This window comes from Lichenostomus cassidix, chromosome 18 (assembly GCF_008360975.1).
Source record: "Lichenostomus cassidix isolate B80296 chromosome 18, HeHo_3.0, whole genome shotgun sequence".
Lineage (NCBI taxonomy): Eukaryota > Metazoa > Chordata > Aves > Passeriformes > Meliphagidae > Lichenostomus > Lichenostomus cassidix.
In genome coordinates, this window is record NC_139498.1 from 6534841 (window position 1) to 6555158 (window position 20318).

The following is a 20318-nucleotide window of genomic DNA, read 5'->3' on the forward strand; positions in this document are numbered from 1 at the left end:
TGAACTCTGCACTGTGCAGGGTGTCCAAGAGGGTTTGAACAGAGTCAGCTCTAGACCAGAGCTAAAAAAGCAAGTTTAGAGGGAACCCCGAGGACACTGATTGCTGAGGAACCCTTAATTGCATGCAAGTGCTTTCAGGGCAGCAGCTGATTGCTTCAGGATGAGTTGCAGCTGGGGGAAAGGGAGATGCTGCTTTTCCCCATTGCAGATTGTTCTGTGGTGCACAACAGTGCAAAATGGGTGGGACAGAAAAGGAACCAACGTTTGCAGTAAGACCCTGTGCTCTACACACACCAAGTGTGCTTTTCTCAGAGCATCAGCCTTCCTGGGCTGTGGAAATCTCAAATGTGGTTCTGCTGCCCTCCTTGGAGTGACTGAGGTGAGACAAACTTTTCGATTCACTGAGTTGTTTCTTGCAGAGTTGCTTCCAGAGTACTGGAATGTGATTTTTAATGGCTTTTTTATTTTCAAAATGTACTTTAATAACTTGTAAAGATGCTTGGAAAAGTTTCAGTCTGCAAGCAGATCATAAGATATTATGGAGAGTGGCTGGATTTCCATCTTTCTAGAGGTACTAAATGCTGAAAATTGTCATTCCTTGTCAGACTTTATAGCAGCTGTAAAGGTTTAAGGCTTTTAAAGCTTGAGTTGCAATCCTGACTGTGTGCTTTCCCCCCATCCCATTCCCTGGGGCAGGGAGATGCCTGTGGATGGAAGTTCCAAAAAACCTTGGCCAGAACTCTCTTGGTCCTGAGCCTGTTTACAGACACTGAACCTGAGGTCCCTGGGGTGCAGGGCCAGAGTGTCAGACAGGTAAAATATCTCCAGCATCCCATGATAGTCTAGCATCTGACTGGAGGCTCCCAGACACTGGATTTCAGCCTTAAAATAAGTTAATGCCTGGTGGAGTTAGTAGGAATTAGTAGCAAAAGCTTGCCTGCTCCATCCTCTGTTACCCACTGACAGAATCTGGAAAACTGTGATGGGGGAAGTTTGTCTTCTGCCTGAGGAGAATCCACAGAATTGGCTGAAAAACAAAGAGAAAGAAAAAGGAGAAAAGGGAGAGAAGACTTTAACAGAGAAAGAGATGAGAGGACAAAATAGATAATGGAATTTCCCTGTCCTGTGTGCTGGTTTGTTTCCTGCCCATCACTGGGTGATGTAATCTCCAAGATAGATCTGAATACCCACAAGAGCCTTTTTACCCTTTTTCTTTGGAAACATGTTGCAGATTGATGCTGTAAGATTTTTCCCTTAGTCCCATTCTCCTTTTCTATTCACCTCCAAGTTTTCCTTTCCCTGATCCAGCATTTCCTTTCAGTTGTGCCCTTTATCTTCTGTGGTTTGGAGCCTTTCCTGCCAGATCCAAACCCAGGCTGTGCCATCAGCACTTCCTTCACTCACAGGGGCAGAAGTGGAGCCTGGAGCCCCAGTGGGGCTTTGGTCTGTCTGAAGCAGCAAGAGGTTGACTCATAAAATAAAGGATCTCTATAACTGGAAGGGATGGAAGGGATATTTTGCATCAGCCTGAGAGATCAGGACCAACCCTTTGGGCACTTTTACATCCTTTATTCCCTGCTGGTGATAAAGAGATAAACAGCCAGGGAATGTCAGTGCACTCAGGGGAATTGTGTGGGGATGATGTGACACACTGGAGTGGTGTTTCCTTCTGACATTTATTTCACATAGATCATTAGATCTGTTCCTCTCTTTTTCAGCACAAAGAAGGTAAGTGGAGAAGCAAAAACTGAAATAAAATAACCATTTTATCTTAAAATACAGTGTGCCCAAATCTTTGTCAGCTGTAGAAAATCATGTCCTACTTACAGGATTCTTGGGGTGTCCTGTTCAGCACCAGGAGCTGGACTTAGATGATCCTGATGGATCCCTTCCAAATCAGCATATACTGTGATTCTAATAACAAAAGAAAATCAGTGTGATTTGTGGCAAAATAAACCAGAGATTAACCTGGAATAGGGCAGTCAGTTTGGCACTGCACAGGTAACTGCAAACATCTATTTTGCTCCACAGAAATGAGGTAAATTAGTGCTCAGGAGCATCTGGCCTCCCTTTGTAGTTTATTTCACAGCAAAATGCACAATCTTTTCCTTTCACAGGTGAGCTGAGAGAAGCCCTCACATGCTCTGAATGTTGGGGAGATGCCTCCTTCCCAATCCAAGACTCGGCAGAAGAAGGCTGGAAAAGAGAAGGTGTTGAATTGTGAGAAAAACTCCCCAGGAGACTCCAAGGTCCTCTGTGGGAAGCGCAGGGAAGGAAAGAGCAGAGAGAGAGGGAAGGGCAAAGAGTCCCTGCCTGGACAAGGTGACAGCCTTGGAGAAGAGCCCTTAAAAATCCAGAGGCTGGGGAGGCCTCAGGAAAGCAAAGAAAATCACCATGAGAAGTTATTCCGGAGAAAAAGAGCCTGCAGGAGAAATGGTAAAAGTGAAGCTGGTTTGGGGAGAAAACATGGAGTGTCCAGGTTGGAGAGGAAAAAAGGAAAAGCCTGCAAGCAACGGGAGATGGCATCAGGGCAGGAAAGTGAGGACAGCAGTGACAAGGAGGGAAAAGGCACCACAAAGAGAAGGAAACAGGGTTTTAAAAGGAGGTGTGGGAAGAGGCTTGGTGCTGGTGAAGCAGGCACTGAGCTGGGGGATGTGAAGGCAATCACAGAGCAAAGTGCTGAAGGTTCCTTTCAGAAACAGAGCCTGGAGAAGGCACAGAACCCCAGGGGAAGGCACAGAGGGAATCAGGGCTCTGAGGAGGCTTCTGAGCAGAAATCAGCTTCTCAATCCCAAGGCAGTACAGCACAGGAAAAAGGTGAGAAGACTGGGAAAAAGCAAGTGGAAAAGCTCACCAGGATTGTTATCACTGAAAGTGAGGAGGAAAATATCCTGGAAAGCTCAGGTAACTCCTGCTCTGACTCCAGCAGTGAAAGCCATAGGACCCAAAAAATGGGAACAAAGGGGGCTGTGGTGGGCAGCACTTCCAGCAGTGAAGAGAAGAGCAGCTCTTCAGAAGAGAGGAGCAGCTCCTCAGAGGAAGAGGGCAACAGTGAGAAAGAAGCTGTGCTCAAAGGTCCTCCCATGAGTGAAGGGAAAGGCTGCAAGGAACTGGCTGATGAAAGCAGGGAAGCTTCCATTGAACCTGAAAGGGAGCAGGTGACCACAGATGGAAAAATTGAATCTGAGGCTGAAGGCACAGAATTTGCAGGATTGGAAGCAGAGAAGATGAGGAAGCCAGACAACATGCTGAGACAACCAGAATGTGCTCCAGCTGAGAGCAGTGAGGCAGATGATCAGTTAAGCCCTTCAGGATCCCAAGTTCAGAGTCTCAAGAACAGGGGAAATATTGAAGTAGACAAGGAAAATATACTAGAAAATGACAGAGTTCAGGATATGTCAGAAGATGGACACATGAATTCTGACAGCAGTGGGGAGAGCAGCACTGCAGAGAACATTGATGAGGGAGGAGAAGATGAACCAGAACCACTCCCAACTGCTGTGAAAGCAGAACTCCAAGTTCATCTTAGCAAATATGAACAGGAGGAGAAGGTGAATGATGAAGGCACAGTGCTGGAAGATGGCTCTTCCCTCTCCAAGCAGCAGAGGACATTGAGGGAGAAGTCTGGGGAGTGTGAGATCACAGAACTAGGTGAAGAGGCTGGACAGAAACAGAGGGATGGTTCAGACTGCAGCAGGCAGGACCTACCAGCAGTGATGCTTATAAAGAAATGTTCTTCTCAGTCCCAAATCCCCCTCAGTCTGAAAAACCACCATAAAAATGCTGATGCAAAACTATCACCAAGCCAGAAACCAAATCCTGCCCAGATGGCTTTGGGAACCAACTCAGACCTGAAAAACATTGAAAGCATCTGTTCAAAACTCCTGACTCTAGAAACCCTCAGTAAACAAAAAGAACCCAGCACAGGTCAGAGTTTTGGAGAGAAAAGGTTAACTACTTCAAGCTGCTCCACCATTACAAAAAAATCATCTGATAAGAAGCTCCTTGGAAAGAAGAAAGTTGGAAAAGTTATTGGAAAAGTTAAACAGAGTTCAGGCCAGTCTAAAAAGGTGAAAAAAGAGAAAGCAGAAGAAGTGGTTGCAGAGGCACCTTCTGAAACAGAGCCAGTGCATGGTGGGGAAGGATCCAAACACTCACACAGCCGTTCTGCTTTCAGAAAAGTCACCAGCTGGCTTAGCCAGAGACCTGCCAGGAAAGCAAGGCTGAAAGCTCGACTGCTGAGCGTGGCACGTGCGATTGGCATCTCCAGATGGCTCTTGAAGAAATTTGGGAAGAAGAAGAGGAGCAGCAAACCTTTTGGATTCAGAAGCAGAATGGCAATCCGGATTCTGAGCACTGCTGGGTGGGTTGGTCCATCTGGCAAAGCCTTCCCTGGGGCAGCTGGAGAGCTGGGGAGGGCTGAGCTGAGTGACAAAGGATCTTCTGCTTCCTTGGTGGAGGGGAAAGGTGGTCCTAAAGTGGTGGAGGAAGTGGGACACTTTGATTTACCTCCTGGTGATTCTCCTCCCCATGGAACCAGTTCCTTTCCATGCTCGGACGAGAAGAACAGTGCTGCTGATGCCAAGTTTGCTATAGTGTTCCCCAGAGTCCACAGCTTGGTTAAGGCTAAGAACTCCCTATCCAGGGGCTCTGGCAAGGGTTATTCTCTAGAGAAACTGAGATCTCCATCAGAGAGACAATCTGTCACTCCTGTGCATCAGGACTGCAAATTCAAGTGTGACCTTCCCAGATCCCTGATGGATCCAAGCCAGAGAAGCAGAGAGCAGGGCTTGCTCCCACATCCAGAGGAGGAGCCAATCCATACATCACAGCATTGGAGGGAGGTGGGTGTCAAGGAGGGCCCAGCTGTCCTTCAGGCTGCAGGATCCATGGTCACTCCTTGTGTCCACTGGGCCCAGCAGCAGGGCCAGGGCTGTGACCCTGCAGCGTGGCTGAACTCAGAGCTGCTGCTGCCACGGCCAACCATCGAGAACCTGAGCAAGTGGACCATCTCCAAGGAGCCCCAGCTGGCCAGCAGCTGGGTGAGGACCTGCCAGGACCAGTGGGAGGCAGAAGATGCTGCTGACAGCATGCTGGAGATGGAGTTCATGCAGAAACAGGTACAGCTGTTGTCCCCAGTGCTGGAATGGCACTGAACTTGCCCTGATTTTCAGTCACATATCTGTGCATTTCAGGTGTACATGTGTGAAGAGCACTGTGCAGGAGTTGAGGAGATTGAAGATCTAACCAGACTGGAGTAGGTGTCCTCAGTGTCTGCAGCTCATTCAGGTCACAGGGGTTTCTACTTGTCCTTCAAATGTGGCTCAGCAGCAGAAAGCACATTACACATCCTTGGCTGGGTGGGAGAAAATAGAATTTTTTCTCCATGGGAGAAAATTGAATTAACTTGATGCATACCATAGCTGAGTAACTGATGTGCTGCTGAAAGCTAAGTAAAAGACTGAATTTTAGTATTTATGGACCTGCACTGAAGCCCTGGGGAGGAGCAGAGGTGCAGAGGGAGCTCCTGGCTGCTATGTAGAGCGTGTCCCCAAGCTCTGCTGCACACAGAGTGCACCTTGAACCTCTGCAGTCACACACCAGGGACAGCAGCTCAGCCTGCCTTGCAGATTTTGTACTGGTGCATCCCTGGAACTCTGTCTCTCCTGTTAAATGGTTCCCAACCCTGAAATGGGTTCTAAAAAAACCCCAAATATACTTCATGGGTAGGGGAAATTAGGTTTAGAGGCTGATGTGACTTCTGTGGTGTTGCAGAGGCACAGAATTGTGAATTTAACATGCCATTCTTTTTTATGAAGTGAATGGTAAGAAAGCACAACTTGCAGGATGAGAGGCACAATTCTGTGAGTTTTTCCTCCTGACACTGGCATTTGTGGGTTCAGTTATGGCAAATTCAGGCCCTACATCTTCAGCAGCTGCTAAACCAGGGATTCACTGGTGTTGGTTCTCATGTCCTCTCTTCCTGCCATCCAGATAAACACTTGTGCAGGGAGGTGTGATCACACAAAGGATGCTCTGAGCTCTGAATGCTCCATTCTCTGAGCTGTTCAATCCTGGAGATGTTGGAACCACATGAAGACACTGAAGAGTTTCAGGTCCCAGCCCCTCCCAAAATCCTCAATCCCTGTATGGACCATTCACTTAAGACTTGAACTCAATGATCCTCGTGGGTCCCTTCCAACTCAGAATATTCTGTGACCCTGGGGAGGGCAGAAAGGTTAATATTTAATATTAACACATGAAAGTGAAGCTTATGGCTGATGAGTCCTTTCCTCTGTTTGCAGGGAAGTCTGTGAGAGTTCAGTCCTGCTGTGCCTGAAGAAGAGGTTCCATTGCAATCTCATTTATGTATGGATAGTGATGTTTGCTTTGCTTTGCTTTGCTTTTCTTCAGTGCTTATTCATTCTGAGCAATGAGCTTCAAGAGAAAATAATTTATATTGTGCCATCAAGCTTTAATAATGCACCAAGTAGCTCACTCATTACTGGGAGCAATGGTAAAAAGGATACTCATACAGCTTTTGCTCAGAAATCAGGTAGCATGAAATATTTGGGGTAAAATCTGAAAGTTTCTGAGTTTCCTGTTAATTAGGAATTCATTGCCAACCTGTGAGCAGTTGGATTCCTTTTTAGCCTCAGCTGCTCCTAGTGGGACTCTTCTATTTTAGCACAGAAGTTGTGAGTTAACAATTGTGGATCTTAAAAAGAAACCTCAGAGTTTCTGCAAAGATTTCCCAGTTTTGCAGTCCAGATCTGGTTCTGGATGGTTAATTGTTCTCTTTTTCATTTACTGGCTCAGGTGTTCAAACCTGAGAAGATGACCACAGACCAGTGCGTGCTCACTTATCTCAAATTATTAATGACAGAGATTTGAAAATAACCACTGAAAAGCTGTGCCCTGGATAAGCCGACAGAATAAATAATATTCCTTTAAAGGGAAAAAATTATATATTTGTATTAATATATGCATTGAGATGCATTTCTCATTCAGAAAACTCTAAGAGACCACCAGATTTTTCTTTTCCTCTTTCTCATTTTTGTCCTAGACTTACATTGGGCAGATCCTGATTTCTGTGAATCCTTTCAAAGACCTCAGCATCTACTCCAAAGATGTGGCTACCAAGTACCAGCAAGGGACTCCCTCAAAAAATGCCCCGTATGTTTGTCTTCCTCAAATAACTCCCTAAACCCTGTTCTGTTTGTGCTCCAGAAAATATTTCGTTCTCTGATAGAGCAGGATGAATGTCACAGGAGGTGAATAACCCATTTGGCAAAGCTGTGGTTGCTTGGACCTGTAATTCCACAGAGCTGAAGTTCATCCCTGGAAGTGTCCAAAGCCAGGCTGGATGGGGCTTGGAGGAACCTGGGCTAGTGGAATTCATCCCTGCCATGGCAGAGGGATGGGATGGTTTTTAAGGTTCCTCCAACCCAAACCATGCTGGGTTAAACACACAATCTCCATGATGGTATGGTGAAGACACTTCATTGCAAAAATCCAGGGTTCTTAAACTGTTAGTTTGTTATGAGTTTATATACTTGTGAGGCACAACAAATGTGCTTAACCAACTACCATAGACCATGATAGGAACATCAGGTGTGACAAAACACAGCCCCACGGTGTGGCAGTTATTGGTTCTAATAATTGTTTTACAATTATGGAACTTGGTTTTCACCTCCAGTTTAGCTGAGTCATTCCCAGAATGCTTTTCTAGTTAGCCAAAGTAAGTAACAGAAGTGAGCAAGGATTTTACAAGGTCTTTCTGCTCCTCAACAATTCTTAGCTCAAGTTTCTTTGATCAAGACAATGGCCCTTCTCTCATGTAGATCCCTGGTGAGGAGCTTTTTGGTGCTGAGCTTGTGAGGTAGAAATGTGAGGTCAGTTGATGGGTTTCTTTGTGTCCCTGCAGGCACATCTTTGCCATTGCAGAGATGGCTTACACGCTGTCCCAGTCGTCAGGGCAGGAGCAGTGTGTCGTCATCAGGTAGGAAATTCAGGGCTACCCTGAAAGCTCTTTAATTTCTTTATGTAAAACTTCCACTTTCATATTTCACTGCCTGTAAGTTGATCCTTCTGGCTCTCACGAGAGCTGCCAGTGAAGAACCTGACTAAGGTGGGTTTTTATTTCACTCCATGCAAATACAGTTTGAATTTAGTTTCACATCACTTCAGAGGAGTGAGAGAGAAGGAGCCTAGCATTTCCCAGTGGAATCCTATTTGGGCCCATTTTGTCAATTTTCTTCAATGTTTCAAGCAATGATTGACAGACCTTCAGCTGTAAATCAGCACAACCCCTCTGACTGCTGCAGCAGTGCCTCTGATGTGCCCAGATCATGTCCCTGGGTTTGATGCCAACTCCCTCCCCTCTTTTCCTGCAGTGGGCACAGTGGGTCAGGTAAAACAGAAGCTGCCAAAGCCATTGTGCAATACCTGACCATGCTGTACCAGGGATCTGACAGCCACAGGATCAGACAGGTAAGAGGCAACTGAGCTTGGCTGGAGGCTGTGAGGGTTGGGCAGGGAAAGAAGCCAAAGACAAGGGAGAGAGGCCATGCTGATGATGTTCTTTCTCTGGCTGGGCTTGGGATGGTTTATGGTCCGAGGTGGAGCTCCCATAAAGGCTGGAGGACAGCAGGTGTATTTATAGTTCTGAGGTCTGATGGTGTAAGAAGTGCTGCATCTGTCCTAGAGAGCTTGGGGAGGTGTCTGGGAAGTGAATCTGAACAAACACAGAGCAGAAGTAAAGTGAAAAATCATAGCAGTGAAGGTAAAGAGTTCACAGAGCAACTCACCACTGGATAGAGACAAAGATACCACAATACATTTAAAAAGACATCTTTTCCCCAGGCAATAATTATATCAGTGAAGTCCCATTTTTTTTATATTTACAAACTGACAGTTAGATCAGCCCCCTTTAAGTTTAAAACCCTGTGACTGCTACTGAAATGTTCCCTCCCTCTTTTCTTCCAGCCCTGCAATGTCCTACCCATCCTGGAGAGTTTTGGAAATGCAAGAACCATCCTCAATGACAACTCCAGCCGTTTTGGAAAGCTGCTGAACGTCCACCTGAGACAGTGAGTTGAAGGACTGACTGACTGACTGACCCCCTTGGGGTCTCTGAAGCTGCCAAGGGGTGCTTGGGTGAGCCCAGGTGGAGCAGTGCTGAGAGCTCACACCAAAACCTCCCTCCCCTTCACTCTTATCATCAGTGTAGGAAGAGGCTGAGTTTGCACCCCTATTTTGCTTTTTTTTTTGTTTCCTTCATGAAAGAACAGACTTTACTTCTCAAGGTGAGTGTTAAATTAATAACATAAGAATGGCTGAACTGGTTTATACTGAGGACCCATCTGAGGCAAGAACAGCCCAAATCAAAACAACGTGTTCCCTAACACTCTGTGAGCTCTTAACCATTTGCAGCAGCTCAGGAGTTTTCCTGAGTCTCTCCTGGTTTTCCAGTTTCCTCTTGGACTCATACAAACTTCGTGCCTCTGCAACAGCCTTCAACAAGTGTTGCACAGGTCTAACCAGTTCTGTGAAAAACACCTTTCTGTTTTGAGTCTCCCTTCTTTCTAACTGCTGGGTTGGTTTGTTTGGGTTTTTTTTCTGGGTGTTGCCAAGCACTGAGCTGATTCTGTCATGGAACTGTCTATCCAAACCCTCAGGTCTCAGTCCTGAGGAGCAATGGTTAAAGTGGAGCCTGTCTGTTTATATCTGAAGCTGTGTCTGTACCCATCACTTCACATTTATCTACAGTGGTTTTCATGTGTCATTTTCTTGCTCACTCTGCACTCTAAGGTCTGTCTGCATTTATTCACAGTTGGCCTTCACCCTCACTTCCCTGAACAATCTCCTACCAGCAGAAAGCTTTGTCCCATTGCTGTTCAGCTCCTCTTCTAGGTCACTTATCAAACCCTCAGCTACACTCACAGGTCAGGCACAGACATTTTGTGGAACTCTAATGGTTCTTTCAGGCTAAGAAGATTCACTTTTATTCCTACCCACGTCAGGACTTTCCCTCTTATTCCGTGGTTGCTTGGTTTCCCTGAAACTCACAGTTTTGTCAAAGTGTTCTGGAAATCCATGTCGATTATATCCCTTAGATCATTCTTATCTGCAGAGACACAAGTCTGCAGAAAACCTGTCCCCAGCTTCTGACAGGATCTGTTGTTGTCTTGTGCTCAGTGGCATCGTGGTGGGAACATCCATCTCCCAGTACCTGCTGGAGAAATCTCGTGTGGTGTTTCAGGTGAGGACCAGTGGCCCTCTCTCCCTTAATAACATTTAATCTTAAATTTACTTGGGAATTAGTATGAGAATTGTTTTCCATTTCTTGTCTCACTCTGTGCAGCACAGGGTGATCTCTTTTATTTGAATAAAATAGGAGGTTTCTCTGTCTGATTTAGCCACTTATTAGGGACCACTAAAGTTAAATCTTCCCTCAACTAGTTTTTCTTGATGTCTGGAGTGTTGAAATCATCAAATATTAGAGCTGTATGAAAGGACTGCTCTCAGACGGAATGCTCTTAAGGTGTCAGTGAGAAACCCTGGAAACTTTTGAAATTAAATGGTTCTGGCTTCATCCTGCTGAGCCTAGAATGTGTCCTGCTTTGAGAGTGTTTTCTGTAGGGGTTTGGAGTGGATATGATCAGCTCCATGAATGTGTTCCCTGCCAGGCCCACGGGGAGAGGAACTACCATGTGTTTTACGAGCTGCTGGCAGGGCTGCCTGCGGAGCAGAAAGAGCAGATGTATCTGCAGGAGGCAGAGTCCTACTTTTACCTGAACCAGGTGAGTGAGCTGAGCGTGCTCTGCAGCAGCAGCAGGAGGGAAATGGCCAAGGCATCCTTCTGTTTGCTTAGAGAGGCACCAAATCACTCTCAAAATCTCCAAATCACATCAAATTGCTCCTCTGCAAAGGACTCACAGGACTGTGCTGAAGTCTGCTCTGCTCCTTCTCATCTCTGATCTAAGAGTCAACACCTTTGTCTCTTTTTGGGATCTTTTTCTCACCTTTCAGGCTCATTCTGTTCTGAAAGAAAGGACTTTAACAAGGAGTCGTTGTGTAGACTCATGGCTCCATCGTGTGGTGTAAAACCAGTTTTCTCATTGCCTTTCCTTGCTTTTGCAATTTACTGTGGGACTGCAAATAACAGGGGGTACTTTTTTCTACCTTCTGCAAAACATTTGCTTTATTGGCTGAGTCAATGGGTTCAGATTTTCAACCACCGAAATATACTGCTGATTTCAATTATTTAAATTGGAAAATTGTTTGCCAGACTTGCATCAAGTCACAGTTTTGGAACACCTCTTATTGTGTGTGCGTGTGTGTTTTGTTTGTTTGTTTGATTGATTTTTAAGATTGCTCTGCATAATCAAGGAGGTCACAGCAATCGCAAGAGATTTTTCCTATTCCAGCGTGAGTCAGCTTTCCCAGGTGGCAAATTCAAATTCTTCTCAGCAGCTGCGGTCAGGAGGAATCCTCGATAGCGATTGCTATCACCTCGCCTTCGGGCAAGGAATGGACAATGACTGAATGACTCAGGGATGGAGGGCAATTAAGAGCCAAGCCCTTAATGGGTGATGTCCCTGGCTGGCAAAGCATTGTAAAGCAAAGTCTTCAAGGTGATAATTAACAGGAATATCCCAGCCTGCTGCAGAGAAGGAAAGGGAACAAGATCAGATTATGCACAAAGAGACTGACAAAATCTTCATTGGATCTTCTTCTTGGCAAGAAGAAGCCCAAGGGCTGCCTGGACCTCACCTTTGTCTCACCAAAATCTGCCGAGAGCTGGGAACTGTGGTCAAGGAATGTCCTTGAACACAAAGAGATCCCACAGCCCCCCTGACCAGGATTTCTGTGACCTTTAGCATCACAGGCAGTTGCTAGGAGTGTCCTCCTGTGGAGAAAACAATAAACTCAGGTTGTAGTGAAGTCCCATGGCCGAGATGAGTCTGGCTGTGACCCAGAATGGCTCTCTGGGTGCACAGAACCCCTTCTGCCTCAGCACATGGGGTTCTGGTACCATTTGGGGGAGCAGCTCTGCCATGATTTACCTGGCTGTCAGCTCTGGCACCACCTCTCCTCTATATCTGCACCCCAGCAGTGGGCTGGGGGTTCCTGGGGAGCTTGTGCTGGAATTACAACAGAAATTTGGCAGATGTGGGTAAGAGAGATCTTAATCTCAGAACTCTAGAGAGAAGAGAGAGTGGCCTCTCACAAATGTTGAGTTTCTTTGTTCTCTTTACTTCAAATTCCTCCAGTCCTTAAAAATTTGAATTACTTCTCTGAAGATTCCTGCTGGTGGTTTAACCCCAGCCTGGGGCTAAAAGGGCTGCTCACGGTTATCTGACCCTTTTCTCTCAGGGCAGAGCATGTGAGGTCCTGGGGAAGGAGGACAGTCAGGATTTCCTGGTGTTGGTGCAAGCCCTGGAGGGAATCAGCCTCTCTGAGGATCAGCTGAGCTCCACCTGGGCTGTGCTGGCTGCCATTCTGCAGCTGGGGAACATCTGCTTCACCTCCTATGAGGTACAGTAACCCCTGGCAGCTTGGGAATGGGGTGTTTCTGCTGAGTATTGCTGTTATCCCATGGGATGGGATGGAGGATGTGATTCCTGACTGAAGATGATATCCTTTGAAGGCCATTCTGTCCTTTTAGTGTTGGGTTCTTAACTGGTCTAGGCAGGGACAGAAGATGGGAAGGTTCATTAAAGCTTCACAGAAAAGAACCTGGTTTTTTTGCCCAGACTTTGACCAGCTCTGTGCAGCTGAGGTGATTTTGAGAATATTAACACAAGAGGGACCTTGTATCTCACCCACAGTTACATTTATTGTTCTCTATGATTTAGAAAGGATCCTTTGAGCACGCAGCCATCGCCAGTGACACTGAGATTCAGATTGTGGCCACTTTGCTGCGTGTCTCAGCAGAATTCCTGCAGAGTGCTGTCACTCACCGGGTCACTGTGAGTACCTTTCTGGTGATTTCTCTTTCCTCCTGAAGCACAGGATGTCCTGCCCCAATATCCTAACCTTAGAAAGCCCAAAATCTGGGAGGTAACAGCAGGAATAAGATGGTTGAGGTGGGCTGAGACCCTCAAGGCAGCTCTGTAAAGATGGCAGAACTCACATTCAGGAGGGCTCCTTTCTGACATGAGTGGCTTCAGGTTCATCACTTTGGCCAGCTGATTCCCACCTGTCACAGCAAAATTGTGGGTTTATTCTTCCTTTGATACCTGGGTAAATTTTTGGCCAAATAGAAAAAAAGTTCCATTTATTAACTGAGTTGTCTTCCTGGTGGATTGTTTAAAAAGAAAGAAAAAAGGTGTTTTTGTGAGATAATAGCTATAAATTCTGTCTCTTTCTGCATCCAGGTTACATCTTATGATCGGATCTTCACCCCTCTGTCTGTAGAAGGAGCCATTGATGCCAGGTGACTTCTGCTGCTGTCTGGGTGGGTGAGATGACCCCAGAGGTGCTAACTTTGCAGTAACTGGTTCTTGTGCCCTCTCCCACCCAGGGACTCCATTGCCAAGGCTCTGTATTTCCTGCTCTTTGAGTGGCTGCTGCTGAGGATCAACGAGTGGTTGGCTCCCTGGGAATCTAACTGTGCCGTGGGCATTGTGGACATCCATGGGTTTGAGGTTATTTTTCATGTTCTTTTCCAATGGCCTGGGCTGTGAGGGCATGTGCTCATCAAGGCCTTGGAACTTTTCACTTAGGACTCCTGTTAACACCTGTGTGTCCCAAAGAATGCTAAAACCAATGGAATAGAGAGGTTGGACTGTGCATCCAAGAGCAGATCTCTTCTTTATGCTCCTTCACAGCTTGTTTTGCCTCTTACTGTTCAGTCTAGTCAATCAGCCAGGCTGAGAGCTTGCAAACCAGGCAGAAGATGATTTAAACTGCTGGGGTTCTTTCACAGTGACCAGAAACCAGCAACTCAGCTCAGGCTGTGCAGTATTCACAGGGAGCCACAGCTTTGGAAGGGATGATCCCTTCTTGTCTTTGCAGGACCTGGGGGTGAACAGCCTGGAGCAGCTCTGCATCAACTTTGCCAACGAGCACCTGCAGTGGTTCTTCAGCCAGACTGTCATTGCCCAGGAGGAGGTCAGTGGAAATCCATGGAATTCACATCACCTTGAGGCAGCACACATGGAATGAGCCGAGGCATCCTCAGCTGGGGAACATCCTTCAGCAGGGGACAGGAAGCTGAATGGTCCTCTTAAGCAATATCCATCCTAGTCCAAAGAGCTGCCTATTGAATGTCTTTTACTAATTCTGTAGTAAATTAAGGGAAGGAGAGTTTGTTAGCACCTTGCTCCCGTTTCCAGGTTTTACAAGTGAGTTGGTCAGGGCTAAAGAGCCCAGACCTCAGAGGGTACTTTTAAAGCCTCTTTGGCTTCTTTGTAGCATTTTATGTACCACTTATGTCCTGGGGATGGAAGTGTATTTATCAGACTTGCTGCCTTTCACAGTTCAGTTTATCTCCCAGCTTAGCAGCCTTCCTCTCTTAAATCAGGAGAATCATTAGTGGCTTTAGGAGAAGTTTCATGAGACAAAACAAGACAATTCTAGGCAAGTTTCTAACAGCAGTAAAATACTAACTTCTTGATAAAACCTCAAAATTCCTCTGTTAACTCCCTCCATTTGTCCTGGTTTGCATGGCTGGATTTGGCCTTTGACCTGCAGGAGGAATACAGCCAGGAGCAGTTAGTTTGGATTCCCATTTCCAAGAGGTACAGCGAGTCTTGCCTGGATTTCCTTACTGCAAAGCCCCACGGCATCCTGTGCATCCTGGATGACCAGACAGCCCTGGCTCAGGTGAGGAGCTCTCAGCCCCTCATGGGATTCCTTTCACAGGAGGGTTAAGGTGAGGCTGTTTTCCAGAATGAATGCACAAACATTCAATATTTTTACCTTTGGTTTAACAGTGGCTATTCAGCCTACTGAATATGTTGCAGCAGCAGGAAATGTGTTTGTCATCTCCCTTCCAGGCCACAGACCACACTTTCCTCCAGAAATGTCATTACCACCATGGAAACAGCCCCTGGTACACCAAGCCCAAGCTGCCTTTGCCAGAGTTCACTGTGCAGCACTATGCTGGCCCTGTCACCTACCAGGTGAGCTGGCAGGGGCTCAGAGCAGCTGCAGAAATAACCCAGCCTGGGCACAACCTGTGGGTGTCCTGATGGACCAGCTCTGTCATCAAAGCCCTCCAGAGCATCAGTTTAGCAGGAAAGAGGAGATTCTTCCTAGGAGAGGCAACTAAGCTGCCTCTGTGCAGAGGCAAAATAGGTGTGGCCCTCAGTGACACAACAGCCTCAGACCCCTGGAAATCCTGGAAGTCTTGGAAATTCAGGAAAGCTTTTGCTGTTGGGAAAAAAAAAAAGTGAGAGGTCAAAGTCTGCTGGGCAATGTGGAGGGGAAAAGGAGAAATCCCTTCTAAAAGCAAAAGTCCTTGTCCCTTCTGCCCTGGTGGCAGCAGGAAGAGCCAGTTTCATTCTCCAGGGCTTTCCCTGTGTTTCACCTCTCCAGCTGCCTGTCCCCAGTCACAGTGTGTGTAACAGGGGCGTTTGCCTGCCTGAGTGGTTTGAATGGTGAATTACATCAGACTTTGCCTCTGCAGGTCCACAAGTTTCTCAATAAGAACCGTGACCAGCTGCGGCCAGAGGTGCTGGATATCTTCTCCCAGAGCCACCTCAAGGTACTGCAGTGGGTCAGGAGGAAGAGCTCTGTTGCAGACACCCAGTGAGCCACTCATTGCCTTCATGTGAGAAGCAGAAAGATCCTGACCAGGTGTCAAGAGAACCTGGAGAAACCGCGAGTTTTATTTTACTGAATTTACTTGGGAATTGAGCGAATTGTCTTTGCCCACAATTGATGCATTTTGTCTAAACCACACAGACTGCCTGAGGATGCAGCTGCATTCCTGACACTGCCAGAGGCAAGGGAGAACAGCTCTCTAGTTTCAGGTAGAAGAGGTTGTTCTTTCCATGTGGTTCAGAGAGTTTTGATAATTTCTTTCTTTCGGCAGGTGGTGTCTCACATTTTCCAGAGGGCTAAAGCTGCCTATGCCCAGCAAAGGGAGCAGGGGGCCAGGGGCAAAGGGCTCAGACCTCAGTCCTCCACACTGGTGTCCAAATTCCAGCAGTCTTTGCAGGACCTCACAGCCAAGCTAAGGGGGTGAGAGATGCTGTTGGCACCCAGAAGTGTGGGAAGTCTTCATTCAGCACAGAGAGGAGGCTGATCCAAGGTTCTTCCTTCTGTTTTCCAGGAGCCATGCCTTCTTCATCCGGTGCATCACCCCTAATCCCAGGAAGGTAGGGCAGCACCCCCAGCTCCTTATGGAGTCCATCAGTTCCTTGACATTCATTCTTCTCCAACACCTGGGATTTGAACTTTTTTGCTTCATTTGATAGCTTGAGGCTTTTCTTCCCCTTTCTCTGCCTCCAACCCTTCCCTGTAGAGATGTGAGTTAATCCTGTGCTGGAGGAGCAGAAGCCAGCATCAGCTGGACACAAAAACATTCCTTGGGCTTTGTGTTCCATGGCAAGATCCAATCCAAGGACAGCACAAGAGAAGGAGACCTTTTCTAAACTCCCTGCCTTCAGTCTCCTTTCTTTTTGCTTTTCATTTTCCCTTCTGCCTCACCTTGGCAGCTGTCAAATGTCTTTGATGTGGAATATGTCAGCTGCCAGCTGCACCATTCGGGGATCCTGGAGGCCATCCACATCCAAAAGGAGGGGTACCCAGTCCGTCTGCCATTCCAGAGCTTCCTGGCCAGGTACAGGGGTGTTGTGGCTGGGGATCCCCAGCCCTGGGTGATCTGTCCCCCAAGGGCTCTCTGGTTTTTGTCTCACACTCTCCTCCTGTGCCAGGTACGGGCTCCTGGCTGGGAGAAGGTCCAGCAGCTTGGTGCAGAGAGAAGGCTGTGCAGCAGTGCTGGCTTATGTGCTGGGGAGCCCCTCGGATCTCTACCAGATTGGAGTGACCAAGGTGATGCCTACAGAGGGTCCCATCTGCACTGCACAGCCCCAGCCACCCCTTCTCGGGCTGGCAAAGCACAGGGAGGAGCTCAGCCTCTGCCCAAAGAGGGAGTGCCTTGCACACCTTCCCCTCTTGACTACTAAGGAGGCATTTTTAGCACTTCAGATTAACAGGATAATCCAACTCCAGGCTTCTGTAGCATGGCCAAGTCCTTTGTACACCCAGCATTCTACCTCTGCTGCCTGCTAACCTTCATCATTTCCTCCTGATTCCTTGTCCACTAATGCATCCATCTCTGTCACCTGCACCTGTGACTCCTGCCCTCCCCAGTTTCCTTAGCAAAAACCCTTAAAGGCTGCAAGGAGAGAAACCAGCAGCTTTTACTATTGCTCAGGGGAAGGGGAAAAGGAGCAATCCCTTCCAAAAGGCGAAGTCATTGTCTCCTCTACCCTGGTGGCCTTGGAGGAGCTGCTGCTTCCCTGGTGGGTCAGCAGCTGCTGCCTTTGCCCAGGTGTTTCTGAAGGAGAAGGCCAGGCAGCTGCTGGAGAGACGGTGGATCCAGAGGCAGAGCTGGGCTGTTGTCACTCTGCAGAGGAAATTCCGACGCCTCCTTCAGCTCCGGCGCCTCCGTGTCCTCCAGGAGAAAGTCACTGTCATCCAGGCTCACTTCCGAGGCTACCAGGCAAGGTCAGCAGCCAAAGGCCAGCCAAGGGACAGTCCTTTGGCTTGGCCAAGGGACAGACAGGTGGGATGTGCCTGCTCAGGCCTTCTCACGTTGGCTCCTGGGCTGCTCCATGTGTGTCTCTGTGGCTGATGCTTCCCTATTAGCCAATTCTTATGTTTTCCCATCCTCCAGGAAGCGCTACAGGAGGCTGAAGAAGACTTTGGTGCAATTTAAAACCATGATTTTAATCTCCAGACCTTTGATTCAAAGGAGGAAGCGCTGCCAGGTAACAGCAGCCCTCTCAGAACAAGGTGTGCAGGAGGAGCTATTTCTGCCCTAAGCACAGCGAGCTGGGCACTGGGTGAGGCCAGGGCAGGGATGGCTTTGGAAGGTTTGCTGGGAACGATCCAGTGAGGTGTCCTTGACTCTCAGTCTGATATAAATATAGTCAAGGGAAGACACCACAGAGGCTGGAGCCTTCTGTCTCGAAATGACGTTCAGAATTGGCACAGGTATTGCAAACACAGCTGGTTCATGGGTCTGGCTCTGTCAGCTACTCCAGGCTGCCCCACGTGAGACAAGAGCTGATTCCATCTGTGCTCTTCAGAGCTGCTGTTCTACTCAAGCTGTAAGGAGTCATTCATCTTGCTCTTTTGGTTGCCCAGTTCAATTTCTGATGGTGACTGAAATGCAGGATTTTTTCAGTCCACAGTGATCCTCCCCTGATCCCTTACAGCTGCCTCAGGCTGCACAAGTCCTTGGCCTCTTGAAAATCAGCTGGGATGTGAGCAGGATGGCAGCTTTCTGAGAAGATGGAAAATGGTGTGCAGGAGAGAGCCTTGGTTCTGTCAAATGTGTATAATGTATTTATCACAAACCATTAAAAGAGAATTGGAAACAGAAAATCAGACCACTCATCCTCGGAGCAGCAACAAACATCCCATAGCTGTCATCTTCACGAGGGTGGGACCCAGCACAGCTCCTGGCATGGCTGAGGGCATGGTGGGGCAGAGGGTTAAGGACACTCAAGGTGTTGATTCAAACCTTCAGAGGTGCCTCCTCCCCTGCCATGCCCAGAACTGTGAGTTTCTGTTCCGTTTCTTGCCCTTCCCACCTGGACAGCATCCAGTTTTCTTTCTCCCAGGTAACCACAACAGCACAGCTTTTTTGACTGTTTCTGTTCCTTCACTGTTTGTTTGCTGAGGTCTCTGTGCATGCAGCAGCAGCAGGAAAGGTCTCAAAGTTCACCTGCTGCACAGTTCCTCCTTTCCCCCCACCCTGCCGCCCTGCCCTTTGGACTTTAGCTTGTCACTGTCTTTCTCAGCCCAGCCCTCATAACCTCCCATGTAGTCACACTGCTCTGCAGCACTGACAGGCAGGAGGGAGAGAGACACAGACCCTCCTCTCCCCTCTTGGAGCAGGAGTCAGGTGAGTGAGGCTGGGGAGCAACAGGATGGATGGGCAAGGGCAGAGCTGCCAGGGAGTTTAGCTTCTGGTATCCCTCCTACCTTTCTAAAGGGTTTGGTCTCCATGGACAAATTCATCTGTCTGTGTTCAGGCTGTTATGTGTGTTTTGATGCTGGAGGAGGCAGGTGAATGTTTCTGACAGCTGCTGGGTGCTTTTGTCCTGAGCCACATCAAATGCTCAGCAGGGGAAGGTGTGGAAGGATGCTGGGCAGGTGGTGGAGGCTCTTGCTCTTGTGTTCTGTAGGGCAGGAGGTTTTCAGCAAAGCTCAGGGCTTTGCCTGGGGAATCCTTTCTCCAAACACTGTGTGGGGTCCCAAAAAGGCTCTGTAGCTGTTCTGTCATTCTATCTGCTGGAGCAGGACACCTATTCCTGCCCCTCCACAGCATCTGCCCTCAGGAGCAGCTGGAAGTGACTTCACACACATCTTTTCCCACTCTCCATCCCCTTTTCATCTCCTAACAGCAGGAGTTAGAGCAAAGGAAACAAAGAAGGAGATCCCTGCCTGTGGTGACACAGAGAACAGTCCTAACCAAGGAATGGTGAGTTGTCAAACAGTCTGGGAGGGTCTGAGATCAAGAAAAGCCAGGTTCTCCAGGTGTTCTCCCTCCCTTGTGCCTCCTCAGCCCAGGTTTGCTGGGGAACAGCAGAACATCTGGAGGGGGTTCACATGTGTGTGGAACCTGGCACAGAATGCAGGTTAGCTTGGTGTAAAGGGCCTTCTAATACAGAAATATCTCATCAGTTCGGTGTTTCCCAAACTCTGGGCACAGCCAGGCATTGTAAATCAGTCCTGAGGCAGAGCACTGTGTGTGTTCATGGCACAGGACTGGTCTTGGTCTTCAGAGCTGGAGGGAAGATTATTTTTGATGCTCATGTTCTGTTTTGAAGGGTGGGAATAGGACAGTTCTGCATAAATATATCTATAGAAGATGTAGTAGAGGAAGGGATGTATGAAAGGCTTTATAACACATTTAGCCTGTACCAACACTTCTAATTAATGCTGTTATTTGTGTGTCTAGGCTGGGCACACGTTTGCTGTGGTGCCTGTACTGAGAGAGTCTGAATTGATATCATCCACAATTTTGTACAGATTTGTCAGCAACAATAGGAATAATTAGGAATATTCACAAGTAATAGGAACTGGGTGCTCTTGTATCACCTGCTCCTCAGGTGTGGATCCACAAC

The 20318-nt window shown here is 47.7% G+C and overlaps 1 protein-coding gene across 1 annotated transcript in view; it reads left to right on the forward strand.

Moving 5' to 3' along the window:
• Positions 1 to 245: 245 nt before the first annotated feature.
• The window catches only part of MYO15B (myosin XVB), a 44104-nt gene continuing 24031 nt past the window's right edge, over positions 246 to 20318 (forward strand). Inside the window, exons 1-24 of the mRNA XM_085077762.1 lie at positions 246 to 379; positions 2118 to 5120; positions 5196 to 5257; positions 6306 to 6369; positions 7067 to 7176; positions 7928 to 8002; positions 8397 to 8493; positions 8989 to 9092; positions 10201 to 10264; positions 10692 to 10805; positions 12382 to 12543; positions 12864 to 12977; positions 13386 to 13444; positions 13532 to 13655; positions 14026 to 14121; positions 14704 to 14835; positions 15009 to 15134; positions 15641 to 15718; positions 16049 to 16197; positions 16289 to 16334; positions 16674 to 16798; positions 16893 to 17010; positions 17513 to 17688; positions 17858 to 17951. Of these exons, the coding sequence (XP_084933888.1) occupies positions 2160 to 5120; positions 5196 to 5257; positions 6306 to 6369; positions 7067 to 7176; positions 7928 to 8002; positions 8397 to 8493; positions 8989 to 9092; positions 10201 to 10264; positions 10692 to 10805; positions 12382 to 12543; positions 12864 to 12977; positions 13386 to 13444; positions 13532 to 13655; positions 14026 to 14121; positions 14704 to 14835; positions 15009 to 15134; positions 15641 to 15718; positions 16049 to 16197; positions 16289 to 16334; positions 16674 to 16798; positions 16893 to 17010; positions 17513 to 17688; positions 17858 to 17951 (5250 nt within the window). The 5' untranslated portion in view covers positions 246 to 379; positions 2118 to 2159. The remainder of the gene's footprint in view (positions 380 to 2117; positions 5121 to 5195; positions 5258 to 6305; positions 6370 to 7066; positions 7177 to 7927; positions 8003 to 8396; positions 8494 to 8988; positions 9093 to 10200; positions 10265 to 10691; positions 10806 to 12381; positions 12544 to 12863; positions 12978 to 13385; positions 13445 to 13531; positions 13656 to 14025; positions 14122 to 14703; positions 14836 to 15008; positions 15135 to 15640; positions 15719 to 16048; positions 16198 to 16288; positions 16335 to 16673; positions 16799 to 16892; positions 17011 to 17512; positions 17689 to 17857; positions 17952 to 20318) is intronic.